Source organism: Ophidiomyces ophidiicola (assembly GCF_022830035.1).
Source record: "Ophidiomyces ophidiicola strain CBS 122913 chromosome Unknown scaffold_21, whole genome shotgun sequence".
In the NCBI taxonomy this organism is placed as follows: domain Eukaryota; kingdom Fungi; phylum Ascomycota; class Eurotiomycetes; order Onygenales; family Onygenaceae; genus Ophidiomyces; species Ophidiomyces ophidiicola.
In genome coordinates, this window is record NW_026054661.1 from 170,678 (window position 1) to 188,245 (window position 17,568).

General features: G+C 53.5%; 5 protein-coding genes across 5 annotated transcripts; 3 read left to right on the forward strand and 2 right to left on the reverse strand.

Annotated features, from left to right (window-relative positions):
* Window positions 1-203: 203 nt before the first annotated feature.
* Window positions 204-1,219, reverse strand: LOZ57_004811 (uncharacterized protein; the record flags this gene model as incomplete). Its single annotated transcript, XM_049253851.1, has 4 exons — window positions 204-567; window positions 670-711; window positions 789-1,155; window positions 1,213-1,219. 4 exons carry the CDS (start codon window positions 1,217-1,219, stop codon window positions 204-206), a joined length of 780 nt encoding a protein of 259 aa, XP_049107163.1.
* A 6,663-nt stretch (window positions 1,220-7,882) lies between these two features.
* Window positions 7,883-10,600, forward strand: LOZ57_004812 (uncharacterized protein; the record flags this gene model as incomplete). The annotated part of the gene is made up of 1 exon (XM_049253852.1): window positions 7,883-10,600. The coding sequence occupies one exon, from the start codon at window positions 7,883-7,885 to the stop codon at window positions 10,598-10,600; it is 2,718 nt and encodes a 905-aa protein (XP_049107164.1).
* A 1,645-nt stretch (window positions 10,601-12,245) lies between these two features.
* Window positions 12,246-13,073, reverse strand: MTQ2 (S-adenosylmethionine-dependent methyltransferase; the record flags this gene model as incomplete). Its single annotated transcript, XM_049253853.1, has 1 exon — window positions 12,246-13,073. One exon carries the CDS (start codon window positions 13,071-13,073, stop codon window positions 12,246-12,248), a length of 828 nt encoding a protein of 275 aa, XP_049107165.1.
* Window positions 13,074-13,413: 340 nt separating this feature from the next.
* LOZ57_004814 (uncharacterized protein) lies at window positions 13,414-13,948 on the forward strand (the record flags this gene model as incomplete). Its single annotated transcript, XM_049253854.1, has 3 exons — window positions 13,414-13,632; window positions 13,699-13,798; window positions 13,881-13,948. The coding sequence occupies 3 exons, from the start codon at window positions 13,414-13,416 to the stop codon at window positions 13,946-13,948; spliced, it is 387 nt and encodes a 128-aa protein (XP_049107166.1).
* Window positions 13,949-15,757: 1,809 nt separating this feature from the next.
* On the forward strand, window positions 15,758-17,144 carry LOZ57_004815 (uncharacterized protein; the record flags this gene model as incomplete). The annotated part of the gene is made up of 4 exons (XM_049253855.1): window positions 15,758-16,063; window positions 16,129-16,394; window positions 16,451-16,711; window positions 16,781-17,144. 4 exons carry the CDS (start codon window positions 15,758-15,760, stop codon window positions 17,142-17,144), a joined length of 1,197 nt encoding a protein of 398 aa, XP_049107167.1.
* Between the last annotated feature and the right edge of the window lie 424 nt (window positions 17,145-17,568).

Below are 17,568 nucleotides of genomic sequence, written 5' to 3' on the forward strand. Positions count from 1 at the left end.
AATAAAAAAAATAAAAAAAAAAAAAAAAAAAAAAAAAAAAAACCCCCGACCCGAAAACAAGCGCAAAAAAAACCAAACCCACCCCCCCCCCCCCCCCCCCCCCCCCCTGGTCTTTCCCCCCGGTTCGCCTGAAGCCCACCCACACAGACACACAGACATACTTAGATTACACGTACACACAACCTCCTCCTCGTAGATGCATGTCATCGGGGCGCACCAGACATCTGCTGGTCCTCGTCCATCTGGCGCTTGACCTTGCACTTGCCCTGCGACAGATGGCCGTTGCGCGCCGTCGTGCGCGTGAACACCGTGCCGCAGTACGGACACTCGGATTTGGCCGCCAGCCCCGCCTTCTCGCGCTGGTGCCGCAGCAGGTTGCTGAACGTCGAGAACTCGCGCCCGTTGCACCCGTGGTCCCAGCACTGCGGCTTGGTGCGCGAGTGCACCACCCGCACCTGGATGCCCGCCGACGTAACGGGGAGGGGCATCGAGGGGACCGGCGTGGTGGGGGTGGGCGGGAATGAGTAGTTGGGGTCACGGGGAGGCCCGTCGGGGTAGAATTGTGGTCTATCAGGGCGAAGGATGATTAGCCTGCGGGATAAAAGAAAAAAGGATTATTATAGCAGGCTGGAAAATCGCCTGGTGGGGTTCCATGACGGCAACACTTACCGGTCAAATGATTGGCTGGGAGAGATGATAGGGAGAGAGGATCTAGAGCAGTGGAAATCGGTCAGCCGGTTTTCTATTTCCTTCACGCAGTCTCGACAAAACGAAGATCGCTCACTTACAGTGGGGGAGAGTAGTGGCTACTCAGGCTGGACGCCGGCAGCTCCATAGGATGTGGAGATAGCGAAGGATTGGAGGACGTGCTTCTGGGATAATCCTCCGACGAAACGACATTTCCAAACAGTGGGCTCTGTCCGAGTGGCGTATGCGAACTCTGGTGAAGCTGTGTCTCCGGTACGCTCGGCCTGCTCGTGAGATGTGTGCTCTCGGAGGACAGCCGCTGCTGTTGCTGCTGCAATCCGAATTCGGCGTTGTCGAATAGAGGTCCCGCGCGAATCGCCATCGGTTCAGAACACTGGCCCATGGTCACTTGCGGGTTTTCGCTGTAGTTCTCTTCCGCGTATCCAGAAATGTTGTCTGTTCCGTACTCTAAAATCGCGAGAATTAGAAAGCGGTCACGACAGGAAGACGGATGCGTGTACTCACCCATCATATTGGAGCGCGGGGGGAAGTTGTAGTAGGGTTGCTCGTAAGTCGTGGTCGGTACTTGGTATTGGAAATGATTGCTTTTTTTCACGAACCCACAAATGTCAGTGGCAAGCCCGCGGCTGTTGGGGTGCATGATGTTTTTACATACCTGGTTTCGTTTGTGGCGGGTTGCTCTACTGGCGCCGAACACGCGTTGTATATGCCGTTGTAGCAGTTCTCGGCAGGAAACTCGCTGTCAAAGGAGTGTGGTGAGCCTGCAACAGCAGGCCTCGCGGCTGCCATGTATATGTCTCGCGGGGCTTGCGTGGCTGCCAGCGGCGCGTGTGGAAGGTAGGTGGATGTCATACCCGGAGACCCTTGTTGCGAGCAAGGCGGGAGGGCATGTGAGGACGCTCGGGAGGAGAGGGTGAGGTTCTGGAAGGCGGAAGGCGAGAGGGAGTTGCGCGAGCTGCGTCCAATACCGCTCAACTTGGTGCGGGCGATTTGTTTGTCTGTAGTCGGTGTGTTTCTCCAAGGCATCCCCAGGGCCTCTGGAACAGAACCTGGGAAACAAAAAGGTAGAGCGAGAGGGTTTGGGCCGGATATTTGAACTTGGGACATCTTCCAAAGGCCACACAACCAAAAAAGGTCTGGCAGGGCTTTTTGTTTAGAAAGGGGAAAAAATAAGAAAACGGCGTGTTCGCGGTAGAATATAAAATAGCCTGGCGGGATAGGCAAGTAGGGGAAGAGGCCCAAATATAGGCTTAATATATCAAGCTTTTGAGTTTGGTTAACCGCTGTCACCTTGCTTCAGAGTGTCGAAAGGGCCCCCCACGAGACTTCAGCCACCGCTCTCGCAGCCGCATGGACAGGAAGAAGGCGTGAGTGGTGAGTTTGTAGATCCACACCCATGTAAACGTCCATCAATCTGAAGCATTGCGGGAGGGATTGCGCCTAAGTCGGAAAAAACATGGGTCTAAAGAAGGGTTCCTGTAGGGCTAGTGTCTAGGAGCTTGACGACGGCCATCATTGGCCGGGTCGATGTAATGCGGGAATATCACTCTAATCAACGCTATCCAATTAGCCCTGGGTCCGTCGAGATTTATTTTTTTTTTATTTTATTTTGTATTTTTATTTTATTTTTTTCAACTTTTAACGGCCTGGGTTGAGACTCCACATGGTTGGGCGTGAAAGTTGCGGTATACCACACTGGCGTATGGCGTTAGTCCGCGTTGAATCCCTCTAGGAAAAAAGCCAGAGACCCATAACGAGGATCAATCTTATTCGAGGTTTGGGGGTTAACCTTGGAATCCCTGGCCCCTCAGCTTTTCTCCAGGGTTTCACCTCTTATTTTGTCCGTTGTATCACTGGCCCCTCCCTCCCCTGAAGCTATCGAAGGGGACAAATAATACAAAGAGGCCCGTCCAGGACAGGATCCCTGACGGGTCAGAACGCCAGGCAGCATGCCATGAGCGACCGGCGGTTTTACTCCAAGGCGCGCACGGGCGGAAAAATAGAACGGTTCTAGAATGCTAACGGGTGGGTGAGGATGCGGTGGTTGCAGAAGGGGAGGGGAGGGGGGGGGAGTGGAACTACTGTGCTGCTACTGGCTAGCTCCACGATCCCAAGGCACCACCGACACCAGCACGACGCCGTCGCACGGCGGGCGGCGATTTCAGCCAAGCCAGTGGCAGCCATCGTCGCGCGCTTGGCAGCGGCCATAAAGTTGCATGCATCATCCAGTTCGGAGAAGGCAGACTCGAAGATAAAATTTAGGGCGGATATCAAGCGTAGATCCAGCACCGGATTCGAAGAGATGGGTTGTTCTTCACGACGGCCGACCCCGGCACGGGGAAACGTGGCCAATCAGGGGGGGGAGGGGGCTGGGGGCCAAACGCGAACGCGTCGCGGAGAAGCGGCGAGAACAGCAGCGGCAGACGATAATGCTAATAATAATAGCACGGACGGTGGTCAGCGGTGGCGGCACGGGGGGGTTGGGTGGTGGTTGGAGGTTAGTTTGGTCGTCGCGTGGGTGGTGAGGCCGGGGCTACGGCCGGCGCGTGATTGGGCGACCGGACTGCTGAGGTGAGCAGTTTGATATCGCGACTTACACGCAGCACCTGGCACTGGCGCAGGCTGCTGCTGCTTGCAGCTGCTGATGATGATGATGATGATGCTGCGCCGGACCCAGACAGGCCAGACAGCCGTTCAGCCCTATGTTAATGCCTCACCAGCTAGTTAGCCCACTACTAGCTAGCTTGCCAGCCCTCTCGTCCGCGTCGTCGCTGCAGATCGGCAGCGCGATGCGCGGATTAGATAAGCCAAGGCGGAGCAGCGTTGTTCCGGAGCGGGGCGCGCGGCCAATCAAGGTTGCGCGGCGGGCGATTAGGCTTCACGCGCCCGATCCAAGTCCGACGCCTCGGAGATTCTGGCTTGGGCGTCGCACCACAAACAGACTCGTCGACCCGTTCTGGAAAACCACGCGGGTGGGGGTCACGCCCCCTCCCTCACCCCCACCCCAGCCAACGTACCACGCCATAGCCCTGAACTCTCGTGCTCGCTGCCTCTCTCTCTCTCTACTCCGTATTATTTTATTGATATTTCTCTGCCCGGTGGGCCCTCTCCCGACCACGCCAGCGCCAGTCGCCGCTCCTGGGCACACGCTAGCGGCCTGCCTAGGCCGCCTGCAAGAGCCTGCCCTTAATAATTCTCCTGCAGCGCGCGCGCGCCTTGCTGTTCCCCAGTGCTGGGGACCGCGCGATTGCTTATCCTCTGACAGGGACTGGCTCGTCCGCACAAACAATCTATTCCAAACGTTAGTCGCGCCTGTCGTCTGGTTCTCGAAGGCTTGAGACATGCCGGGCGTTCGCGCTCCAGGGTTCCTGGTGCTCCCCTGTCCGCGCGCATGGAATTTTTTTATGATTTTTGCAAACAAAACCAGGTTGCGACCGCGTTGGGCCAGGAGCCCCGGCCCAACCTGGTTGCTTTGGTGATCAACCGCCGCCGCTGGTACCTGGAGCGATCTCGGAGCTTTTCTTTGGTTTTGCCCACGTTGTACTCCGTACGCTTAGTGAGTTAGTTAGTTTGCTTACGCCTCCCAGAAGCCGTTGCGCCCCCTTTTCCCGAGCTTGGGGACTGATCGCACCCAACAACAACAACAACAATAGTAATATATAGTAAATAATAATAAAATCATCACACCAGACGATCGCAGGACAAACTTCGATCTCCTGCATTCATCATTCTCTGGACAGCCTGGCTTGGCTCGGCAGGTTTTAGCGGACGGGGGACCGTGATCGCACGCTGCTGCCCTGAAGATCGAACCCGTAGATCTTGGTTTTGGGCACACACACACGCACACACGCACGCTCGCAATTACCGACCAATGTTCCATCGCCATCTTGGGTTGGAAACTTTGCCTGTCGTGGAAAGATTATTCGCACTTAGGCTTGTCTCTGATCAAGTTTGCATGATGAAAACTCGCCCTGCCGTACATGTGGCCTGCCCGCTGAGCTAGTCAACTAACTAGCGGTGACATGTGCCCGGTGGAGGTCGTCGTTGCAAGGCCAGCCAGCTAGGCAGCGAGGGACTGCCATACCTGAGGACGCCGCTGTGTAGGGCGGACCTGCACACCGGCGCACCGAGACCTCCTCCACTCATGATACGAGCGAGAATGTGCGGGTACCCCTTCCCACTACTCTATCTCCCCTCCCCCCTCCTCCCCACCGCTGCTACCTGCTACTCCGACACCATCATCATCATCATTTATCACCATCCCAGGGATCGACTCGCTGCCGCTCTCCGCGCTCTGTCCGGAGATGGCGTGTCTCCGAGTGACGGAAATGTTCCAGGGAACGGAGGATTGCAATAATATCAATCCGCTATCCCTGAGAAAGCCCCGAACTGTCGCAACGCCGTTCAACTAACTACTGACAACACCATGGTGTCCGATGCCGACCCGACCGGAATTTACTAATGCCGAACGGGAAAACGGTTCGGGGTGGTATTAACCTTAATCCTTCACCTGTTCTGCCCTGCAGCAGTCACTCACTGCTGTTGTTGACAGACAGTCTTTGTATCTTGAACTGATCCTTGGCCCCGTTCTGATGTTCGGATTTCCTGGGGTATGAGGGCCTGGTAGGATGGTGAGGCTTCTGAGACCCGTTCCAATATTTGGTGTGAACCAGAAAGATCGGTGCCGATATCTGGCACTACAGATGCATGTGCTTCCTTTTCAGACTCAAATCTGGTAGCACCGTGCGCAACAAGTACCTCGTTCGCTGTATATAATATCATTATTGTTATAATAATATCTCTTCTTCTATAAGGTCTGATTTTCTGGTCCAACAGCGGGCCCATCCCATGAATTCCTTCTCCATTGATCCTCCGTGGTACTATCGTAAAATGAGACGAAAGAGAGTAGAGACTGTGATGCCGATCACATACGGATTTGTTAGACGTTGGCCCAAGGTACTTGTTGTTGTCTGTTTGATTTTTTTTTTCCAACCCGCTGTCATCGTAGCCAGCCGTGCTCTTGAGGCTGCATACGAGGCTTTTTCGCTCGAAATTGCGATCTTTGCATCTTTCCAACGACTCCGAAGCCATACTGGCGGATTGGTGGCGCTCCTAATTTCGCATCACCACGCGTGTCCTGTCGCACCGCTTGCCTTCTGCACACTTCAACATGGGGCTACATGCAAGACGAGGTGCCTGTTCTTTTTTTGTCGAATACATTAACCTTTCGGATAAAGGCTGACTGGCTGACCATGCAACTACATCTATATGTTCCATTTTACGGTCGTATACACCCACTGTTTAGTAGCCAGTCGTCGTTTGTTTTCGACCGACGTTGGCATGCTTAACTATGCATGTATGAAGCCCAAGCTCGGATCTGGGGAGGTCAATGCGAGCTTAAAAACGGCCGCGTCCACACGAACAAGGCCGTCCAGTTCTTCGCTTATGCATCCAAGCCGTCTTAACGCTCTCAGCCCCGGCGGCAGCCGGCGCAAACATCGAAAATGCACACATTTTCAAAACGGCCCCATCAATCTGTGCCGAACCTTAAATCTCCGGGCGGACAAGCAAGGGAGCTTTGCGGCGGCCGTTTATTATTCTTATTGGACTAGAGGGCGAAGGCTTTGAGGTTGCCCTGCGGAGCCTTTTTGAAATAAAAAGGGGCCGTGTAGCCGTGTGTGCGTGTGCGCACCCGCGCGCGCTCGGCGCCCTGTGACTTTTTTGCGTCCGGTGTAGTTACGTGGACGAGCGCAGCTAAACACTTGGGGCTGCAGGCGAAGGCGAGAGTGCCACGTACTCCAGGCCGACAAATGCCCGAAAGCGTGAGTTTTGTGAGCCAAAATTGGATCTGGCGCGCTCCGCTCCGCTCGCCCGTTGTGGACAGGGCAGTGAGAAGGTACCAACTATCTTTTTTTTTTTTTTTATGTTCAGGCTGCGCCGCCTCCAGGCTTTTTTGAGCATCTTCATAACAAGACTTTGCGGCGCACGCTGGCGATGCTGCTGCAGAGTTTCGCCCACACGTGGCAGCCCGTAGGGCTGCATCCACCACATCCAGCAACCAGCCATCCAATGGCTCTGTGATTCCATGGTCGGAGAGCGCCGAACCGCGATTTGCACGGTAAGTCCAGGTCTTGCTGGTGCAGCCACGTTCTGTGCGATGATGCAGTCCCGAAAGCTACCCAAATCTCGATGTCTGGGTGTGGAGAGCGTCGGGTTTTGTTTGTGTGGATCGGCGATCAGCCTCACCCGAACAGTTGGCCAACGACCGCTTTTTGCGCTGCTGAGGCCCTCCACTGCCCAACCGGCGTAGGGCTCTGGTGAATAAGCAGGTTGCCCATATTGCCACCCCTAGCCCGATCTACCGTGCATGGGTAGAGAAGTAGCGTCAAGGTGAATATCCGGGGATTGAATAATGGGTGCACATTTGCCTCGGGATCTGAGAGACAACCGTGGCGCAGACTGGGGCCTACGCATCGAGCATGTGGTGGCTGCGGTGGGAGAACCTGCTAGGATAGTAAGACACGCCGACCACTCCAGTAATAGCTAGTATCTGCCGTGCCGCTGCCATCTTGTTGGTGCGTTGCCTTTTTTTTGTTGTGGTTTCGATGGCCATACGAGTACTCGATGCAAACACGGCAAATATGTTTCAATTGTTCCAGCCAATAATTGACAGTGGTGGCAATTTGCTGACTAACCGCCTGCACACGTGGCACGGATGAGTCACCTGGAGAGACGCGACAAGCCGCCCTTCCCGCAGCTTCGGAGTGGCAGACAGAAACGTTGCCTTGATGTGTATGTGTTGCTATTATTCTCTATGCCGTTGGCCATAAAAATGGCCTTTTAACTGCAGTTGATCTGCACTCCTGCTGGCTCACTTGATTGCGCCTGCTGAACGATCACAAGTGTCTGCACAAACCCCCTCAAGAGACCACTTCAAAATGACCCATTCAAGACCTCAGTTCTCCGGAGTCTGTCACTTATCCACCGTTGCTGGGCTCTTTTGCTTCTTCCATTCCTACTGGCACATACGTATAAGGCGTGGTTGACGTGTGCCCAGTGTTGGCTGTGTTTGATGCTGTGAAGCCACCTCCCTTGGCCCCCAGTTTGAGTATATGATTATAAACAAAGGGAGGCCAGACCAGTTCGGTACTACTGCTCCATTGAGATAGATCAGATGGCCTCTGTGTTCACTTACGAGACGGACCCTCCCAGGGTATCGTCTCCCTGGTCAACTCCCGGGTCGTGCACCCCACACTTGCGGAAGACCTCCAGCGGGTATCTGAGCACTGGTTCACAGGATTCCAATGCGCCTGATTCCAGTGACCCAAGTTACCTGACGTACCATGGGATCACCAAGTTGGACGTGGAACCGCAAGACGGACCGACCGAGTACAAACTCCACTTGCTACTGCGCCCGCGCCGCTCATTCATCTCTTTATCTACAGGGAGCCTAATATCTGGTTCAAACCACTCCAAATCGGGCCAGGATATTCCCCTGCTGCTGCAGGAGCATTTAGAATCCGTCTCGGCAAAAGCTCCGCTTGCATCGTCGAGCCAAACTCGACAGCACAGACTGCACCAGCTTACCACCCAGCTACTATGGCGACTGCAGCAGTCTTCCCCGTTTCACTCGTCTTCGTCGACGTCAGAGTTAATATTGCCGGTCCTGCCCGATGCCACCCCTACGTTGGATATTCCAAAGACGCTAGCTCCACTTCTCCCAGGATTGGAAGAAAGCCAGGGCGCGCTGTATGAGATTGGGGTCTCTGACGATGGGAACTTTATTGGTTTGGCGGGAGACGAGCTAGAGGAGAGCCTGGTCAACCTTCAGGCCATGGCGGCCAGCTTGGGTTGCAGGGTGGAAATCTTAAGAAAAGTCGCGGTTGGGTTCTGCAAGTGGGCTGAGCCCGGAACTAAAGACCCCCAAATGGCCACTATTGAAGACAAGTTGTGGGTTGCAGAAGCTTTGGTGCGCCCAGATCTAAGAAGTGATGTTACCAGCAGCTCCACCGAGACCCATGTTCTAGGTAAACTAACGGCGGGTCGAAGGTTCCACGACCTGTCTGATCCACCACCGCAAACTCAGCAGCTTCAAGTTGCCATTCTGGGCGCCTCAGGCAGCGGGAAGTCGTCCCTTTTGGGAATTCTATCCACATCGGCCCTGGATAACGGGCGGGGACGCAGCAGAATCAGTCTTCTAAAACACCGGCACGAAATTGCTTCTGGGGTGACAAGTTCCGTGGCGCAGGAGCTGATTGGATACTCTGCGCCCGAGAAATCCACGGCGGGTGAGGCCCCGGACGTGGTCAACTATGCGTCTGGCAATGTGAGCGCGTGGACCGACATCCACGCGACCGCTGCTGGCGGCCGCCTGGTGTTTCTGTCCGACCTCCCGGGGTCGCTGCGATACAGCAAGTCGACGCTGCGCGGGCTGCTAAGCTGGGAGCCTCACTACGTGCTCTTCTGCATTCCCGCAAACCCTGGCACAAACACCGACCGCTTTGACCTCGCGGAGATCGACGCCGCGCTGGTGTATCTAGACTTGTGCCTAAAATTAGGCCTTCCGATTGTGCTGGTGGTGACCAAATTGGAAACGGCAACACTGCCTGTTAAGCATGCCTTGGCTCCAAGCGTCTCTGCGATCAAAGCTGCTGGTCGGAAACCGGTTTTGCTTTTTCGCCCTGGGGAGTCCCCCATGTCTGACCTCGACCTCCAGGCAATATCCGTGCTTGACCGAGAAATCATCGATAATGCGCTCAACCGTGACGACGACCGCCTGCAAGACATTGTCCCTATTGTTCTCACGAGCGCTGTGACCGGTGCTGGCATCGGTCGTCTTCATGCTTTGCTGCGGTCATTGCCCTTCCCTACACGGCCCCCTTCAACCAGCCTGGACACGATACCCCGGCCAATTTCACCTGCATACGAGACTAACCACTTTGCCAAAATCCTTGATGTCAACGAGGTCTTTGAGATGCCCTTGTTCAAGGTATATTCTCTCTCAAATGAGACTCACCATCAAAATGACCGAGGCATTATCCTGTGCGGCCGCATCCGTCGGGGCACCATTTCTGTTGGCGACTGTTTGGTAATAGGCCCCTTCCAGCCAGACTCTAAACATGATACCAAGTCCAATGACCACCTTGTTGGTCAACGCGCAAAGGGAACTTGTAGCAAGTCCTTTCCCGACAATCTTACGTCCCTTCGACTGCAGCGACTGCAGGCTCATACCTCACAATCCCATCCTGAAGTGTACTGGCAGGAGGTCCGTGTTGTGAGTGTTCGAAATCTGAGGCAGCCAGTGAAATGTCTTCATGAGCAGCAAGTCGGGACGATTGGAATCGATCCCATTAATCCTCTTTCTTGCCTTGGTAGAATTCGCAAGGGAATGGTGCTTGGTTCTTCCGTGGCTTCGTCCAGAACCCCTCTTCCTCCCTATCCGTCCTCACCGCCGTATTTCCATACTGGGTTTACTGCGAGTTTTCCTGCTCCAGATATCTTGTTTTCACAGTCCTCCATCGCGGTCGGTAGCACCATGGTCGTTTACATTCGGTCTATCCGGGCACCTGCTAAGGTGCTTGCTATTGATAAGGCTATAGAGCAACAGAGGAGGAAATCCTCAGTAGCAGAAGTTGAACTGTTCAGTTTCGACTCACCGGAAGAACCTGGCGAGCTTGAATGCATAGAACAAGAATCCATCTCAGAAGTGAAAATTACTTTTGTGTTTCTATCATCTGTGGAGTGGATTGAAGTGCATTCTCGTGTTCTTGCCATACCATCTACCACCAGCCTAGCCCTGTCATCGATGTCGTCCTCTCCATCTCGTGTGAGTCGAGGTACGCACAGCCCGACGGGCCTTGTGGGCACCGTGATCGACGTTTCTCATAATTGACCCCCCTTCTCCTCGCAACACCGACCTCGTTTTTTTTTTTTTTGCTTTTTCTTTTTCCTTGGTTTTAAACGAGTATATATGATTTCAATTCTGTATGATGTTCCCGCATTTTCATACAGTATGGAGTACCTATGAGCGCTTTCCTACACTACTTGGAGTATAAAATTGACGAGACGTATGTTTGGATGCCACAACGATGGCTCAAAAAGCTTCTTATCAATATTTTCAGTCTTTTCAGTTTTTGGATCTTTAGTTTGGTTAATTTTAAGTCGTTTCAATGTATGCTGTGATGAAAACAGCTTCTGTAAGTCGAGGATGAGAAAGCACCGTACCAGGTTATACCTTATAAGCCGTCTCGGAGTAAGTTATAAGATTTTAAAAGACTAGCCCATAATTAGGCTAGTGCGGATCGACTTCTCGATCACGTGCCACATGGTTTGGCGACCATCGAACAGCTTCAGCATACCGGCTGTTAAACACCAGCTAGCACACCACCTAGACCGACCGTTTTCTGTGTTAATTTGGAGCCTGTATCGATTTTATTGTGATATATTTACAAGTGCTTGTTCATCATGAAGCTTGTTCGGTAGGCGATCCGTGGCCATCCCCGCCGACGCGATTTCCCGCAGACTGACTTTTGATTCAATGCAGGTTTCTTATGAAATGCGCCAATGAAACGGTGACAGTTGAGTTGAAGAATGGTATATACCCTTACCAGTGTATATTCCTGGCACATACTCTCTTTTGTTTCTGCGACGCATCTGGTCGCGAGACGGCCAGAACGGGCATAAATCTCGTGGGGGGCAATACTGACAATTGTTATTTCCCTCCTACTAGGCACAATTCTACACGGAACCATCGCCTCCGTCTCACCCCAGATGAACACCGCTCTCCGCACTGTGAAAATGACGCCCAAAGGACGCGATCCCATCTCCCTGGACACCATCAACATCCGCGGCTCGACGATCCGATATTTCATCCTGCCTGATAGTTTACCGTTAGATACCCTTCTCATAGATGACACACCGAAACCCAAGAATAAAGCGAAGAAGGAGACAGACCGCGGAGGGCGTGGGCGAGGTGGGCCAAGGGGCAGAGGTGGCAGAGGCGGCGGCAGAGGTCGCGGAAGGGGTCGTGGTTTCTAAAACCAGATATTAAAACAAAAGATATGATCGTTTATAAATGGGCGTGATCATTTTCTTACTACTATTCCCCGTTTACCTCACGCATGGCGCCGTTAAGATCTCGGAGTATGGTGATATTACGCAACCTCTTATATTTATTTATTTTTTCTTTTTTTTTTTCTGCAGGGGAAATATATGGATCGAGCCGGATGGTTTTGAGGTTTAACGTTGAGTGCTCGATGACGCGGCGTTGCACTCTTCTCATACATCTATTCCGTGCCGCGCCATTATTATCGTTCTTGAAAACCTGCTCGAATCCGAATGAAACGCGTAGCATATGGCGATCCAGGGTTGATTGGCTACAGTCATGTCTTGGGACGGGAAATACTTTTGAAACATCGGATGTGCATCAGCGCGAAACTGTGGACTACTTTATTGAGATTGTCGATTTAAGGTTGATTTCTATGACGACGACCGTTTACGGTGATGGACCCCTATTAAGGAGTATAGTAGCAATCAATTCAAAGGGCGGCTTCCCTCCATATCCTTACAATGACAAGTTTCTCCCAGCCCGCTTGCACGCCGCTCCGGCCGACTATTTCTGCGTTCCAGTCTGCGGCCCAGGACTTCACCCGTTGTATCACTTCATGTGGTTTATTCTGGGCGCATAATAAAATGTATGCAACTCCACGGTCAGGGCTTAATATATGTGGTATATCATCCAGCAGACGATTTGTAGTTTCCATTCCATCTTCTCCACCGGCATAAGATAGTGAGAGTAGATATGAATCTTCTTCAAATTTGGAAGTGCCAACAGCACCCTCTGTATTTGAACGTACTGATGGCAGCGCTGGTAGCTCTGGAGTAGGCACGTAGGGAGGATTGAAGATTAAAACATCAATAACTCCAGAACGCACGGCAGAGCTGAGATCCCCTGTTATCGCTGCAAGCATCTGAGGCTGTGATCCACCGTCCGCGGTGAAGGCCTGGCAGGGAGATTCCAGCTGCTGCTGGCGTTTCTCCTCGAGCGCAATATGGACCGTTTTCTCCGTCGCAGTGCATGCATTTTTATTTGCATCAATTCCCAGCGTCAGTATATCTGGGCGTCCAAAGATATGTTCAGCATTTGCAGCTGCGAATGCGAGTACCACGCCGGATCCTGTCCCAAGTTCAGCCACGAGAGGTGGCGGAGAGGGAGTTTGGCACTCAGTCTGTGAAGTGCCGAATCTTCTAGAGAGCCAGGTTGATTCCGTGGATGAAGAAAGGGTATCAAGTAACAGATAGCTGTCTTCTGCCGGTTCGTAGATGGTGTCGAAACATACATGCGAGGTGGAGGGTGTAGGGAGCATTGGGTTATTTCGTCACAAATTGAGGTATCCTGGGTATCTTCTTCTCATTTGTTGCCAGTAAGTGGCACAAGGCTTGGGGTATTTGGGCCGTCGCTGGCGTGTCGTTGATGTAGCTTCTTCAGCTTCCTGTGTGGGGTTTGCATGAGGACCGTTTGTGGACGTCAAACTTCGTTCACTTTGAGCCTCGACCACGCCATTCTCAACGAACAAAATTAGTCAACTCCGCCAGAAGACGCGCTTCAACCATTTTCTTCCCTGCCTGTCTCGCGTTTCAGAGAAATTCTGAACTTGTCAAGCGCTGTACGTTCTTTAACAAGCCCGTTGCCATAGGCCCAACACCATGAGAGCTTCTTCCATCCTACGCATGGCGTCCTCGTCAATGATTACCTCTCCTTCAAGTTTACGACCAGCACCTCTAGCCCTTCTACCCCCTCTTCACCTTTATCGCCGCCTACTGAGAGCCCATCGCAAGCTGCCAAGCGAGCTGCGGCTGTTGGGAGACGAATACGTGAAAGCCGAATTTCGCGCTCACCGTGCGGTGGACAACCCAATACACATTGTATGTCGGTTCAAAAAAAAATTCTCCCGAAGCACTATTCTAATCTACGTTTTGGCCGGCGGCTAGGTCGGATTTTTAACGGAGTGGCAGTTGTATGCGCAGAAGCTGGAAGGTGATTCATGGAGAGGGGAGAAACTGGACAAAGGAAAGCTCGATAAAATGAACGGTACGCTGCTGAGCTCCTGTTTTGCTTCTGTATGATGGGTTTCTCTTCATTCACTGACGATGAATGGTATTCAATTCAATAGATCAGCAAATTGGACAGCTCTATGAGCTCATGCAAGCAACCAGAAACATGGGAGACAAAGATAATTAACCACAATAAACAAAGATCTGGAATGGCCAAAAAGCAGTCACTGTTCACATGACGAAGGGTATTTGAAGCAGCCCCCTTGCTTCTCCCTTATGGGCATGCCGCCACCACCTTGTCCATTTACGAGATAGCCAGTTTATCAAAACGCCGAAGCACAGGCATAGTATCCTACGCTGCGCATATTCGAGCCCGAAACACCCTTGACGACGAATCTAGTGCTCGGCTGTTGCACCAGTCAGCTTGCGCCGGAACGACAGGAGAGAGCCACGGCAACACGTCATCATGTGTCGCACCGTGTACTTCAAGTCGACCACCTGTAAACATCGGTGGGTGATCATTGGCCAACCCTGCCAGAAGAACGCGGGCTTCAGCGAGTGCAAGCAGCTTAACTCCCACGCGATTCTCCCGTTTACGGTGGGGGGTCCCATTAAAGCGAAAACGAACTCATGCCCTGTTTGCGACCAGGGCGGCGACTATGACAGGAACCTGATCCGCATGGTCCGGGAGGATTCCCATAGAATCAGGTACAGACTTTATGCGGGGAAGAGCCGAATTGTGTTCTACGACGCCTGCTGCTGCAGTGTCATGTAGCCCAGGCCGCCTCCCGTTCCGCCCTCGCGCAGTGGGTCAAAGCTCGAGAGCAACCTCATGACCGGGCAAATTGCCAGCGAAGGCTGGGGGGACCGGGGCGGAAGCGAGAGGGGAAGAGGCACGGTGCGGGCTGGTTGTGCTGGCGCGCCGGCGCACGGAGGATATTCGGGGGGGGTTCTGTGTATGTATGTCGAGCACTCATAATTTCATAATAACAATATCTGCAAACCAGTGAACCTGGGACCTTGAACAACGCCCACATGGCCGGGCAGCCTCGATCTCGCATGGATGGATGCAGGCGAGTCGCTGGCTGCTCCCATGCTCGGGCCAGGGCCGCCTGTTGCTTGCCTGCCTCCTTGCTTGCTGGTGCTGGTGGAGGGCGTCTTTTGACGACGGTATGCGGCCACGGCACGAGGCTCCACGACAGACAGACACAGCAAGAGATTAACTATTGGACTCAGCGCAAAATCCGCCGCCTCCGTGAGACACGTTGCATCGGTCTGGCGGCGCGCAGCTCGCTGGCGGGTGGTGGTGTTGAGATTGTTTCGAGAGCTCGGCGATATCGTCGGCGTTTCTCGCCCAGTCGCGCGCGTCACCGAGCCCGGCTGCGCTGCAACGGCATCGCTCGCCTGGCAATCCCGAGACCAGGCCTGGCCAGCGGTCGGCTTCTGCCCAGTCGGCGGCCCAGAGTATAGGCGCAAGGGAGCTGCGATCAGATCAGACCAGGCGTCGCAGGCGCTGCTTCAAAACACCATCCCCGCTGCTGCGTGCCGATCACCGTCCTGGCCTCATACCTGCTCCAGCCTCCTGCGCAGTGCTTGTATGGAGCCCAAGCATGGCGCAATTCCGCGGCCATGGGTGCCAGCGCTGCCATCCTTACCACGGTTGCACCTAGTGCGCCGTTGCTGAGGCTTGGCTGTGTTGCAAATCGGATCTCATTTCTCGTCGCCTTAGAGCCGAACTGCACGATGCTGCCCATACACGTTACATACGATCGCCGGGCCTTGTCAGAACACTATCACGGCCCCAGATTTCCCCCAAGATAAGCTCGCCGACGCCGTTGCCGCCGCCTTCATCCTTCGCCGGGGCGATCTATAAAAGACGCTATCCGCCGCCCCGATGGTGTGCTTTGGAAACCAGACTCCAGACTCCAAAGTATCTGGAAACCTTCTTGACTGCTTTCACTCCCTACTTCTTTCCTGATACCCTTTCTGCAATACAATGGCTCCCATCGTCCACGGCATCCCTTCCACAGCCGGCACCGGCTTCCAGAAGCCCGCCGTGTCGTTGGACCTCTTCCCAGATGGCCTCAAGACCACCGGACAGCACCCTCCCATCTACGAGCAGGTGAAGCCCTTCTCCGAGTTCCCAAAGGAGATCACAGGCCCTACCGTCTGGGAGGCCGCCGACTACAAAGACTGCCCTGAGAAATGGGTTCACTGGTTCACCGAAGAAGAGCTGGCGGAGCTGAGTGCAACCGCAGATGCGTTCATGGCGTCTGGCACGCCTCTGACCGGCATCTCTAAGGCAGGTCCCCTGTGATATGCTCGCTGATACCTCACATCTCAAGAAGAGTCCTAACTGTGGTCTAGACTCACTTCGCTCTCCCCAAGTTCTCCGCCTTCCTCTCTGCACTCCATGATGATTTGATGGACGGCAAGGGTTTTATTCTTTTCAAGGGCCTTCCAGTCCAGGAATGGGGCAACCACAAGTCGGCCGTTGTCTACATGGGAATTGGAACTCATCTCGGTTACTTCGTCAGCCAGAACGGCAGGGGCCATGTGCTTGGCCACGTCAAGGACCTTAGCGAGGACTCCAACAAAATCGACAAGGTGCGGATTTACCGAACGAACGCCCGGTAAGTGCAGCGCAAGAGAACCCGTTCGGCAAATCCTCGCTGATAACTGATCCTAGCCAATTCTTCCACACTGATGATGGCGACATCGTCGGCCTGCTCTGCGTCGCCAAGGCTCTAGAGGGAGGGGAGTCCGATATCGTCTCATCCCATCATATCTACAACGTGCTCGCGAAGGAGCGCCCGGACGTTCTTGAGACTCTGACTCAGCCAATCTGGTACGTCGACCGCAAAGGCGAAACCAGCATTGGCGAGGAGGAATACATCCGCGCGAGCGTCATGTACGTCGAAAATGGCGAAAAGGGCCGCGTCTATACCAAGTAAGCCTTGACCCCAAGCCCTTGGCGTCTTTCCCATGCGTGGACTAACGCTTATTGCGTGCTTTGCAGATGGGATCCATACTACGTTCGCTCCCTCAACCGCTTCTCTGACGTTGGCATTATCCCTGCGCTCTCGCCAGCACAGCTCGAGGCCATGTCAGTGCTCGAGGAGACCTGCTTGAGGCTCTCCCTGCACATGGTCCTTGATGTCGGCGACATCCAGTTCCTCTCCAACTCGCACGTCTTGCACGCTCGCACTGCCTACAAGGACTTCCCACCACCAGCTCCTCGCCGACATCTCATGAGATTGTGGCTTGCTACCCCAGACACCGAGGGTGGCTGGAAGATCCCCTTCTGGGACAGCAGCGAGAAGAAGCGCGGTGGCATCCAGGTCAACAACCAGCCTCCCGTTGCCCCATTGGACGCCGAGTGAAAAAGTCGAGCTGGTTGAAACTTTTTTTCCTTCGTCTAGCCGTGTATTTTGATATCCTTTGTTTCTTTTTCTTTACGAGAGATGTGATTGTGCTGTTTGATTCGGGGTTGTAGATTGATGTTTCTGATTGCCTGCTTGCTGGTTTCTCGGAATTGAAACATTTGTGGAGTCTTAAAGCCAGGGTTTACCATATAAATTGAGCTCTTTTCTTGTTTTCTGATCATCTCAATCGTCTCACTGTGTTGCATCTGATAAGCGCTGATCGTCGGAGCCAATCAACGGTAGCTAGCCACGGATTAACAGCGGGCCGAAAGATCTTATCGATAAGGTATTTATGTGGCTTTTCTGTAATACCAATACGCAGCTCTATCAAACCGAACTTTTCATCCAGCACGGAGTAGGACAAATAACATCCAAATAATGA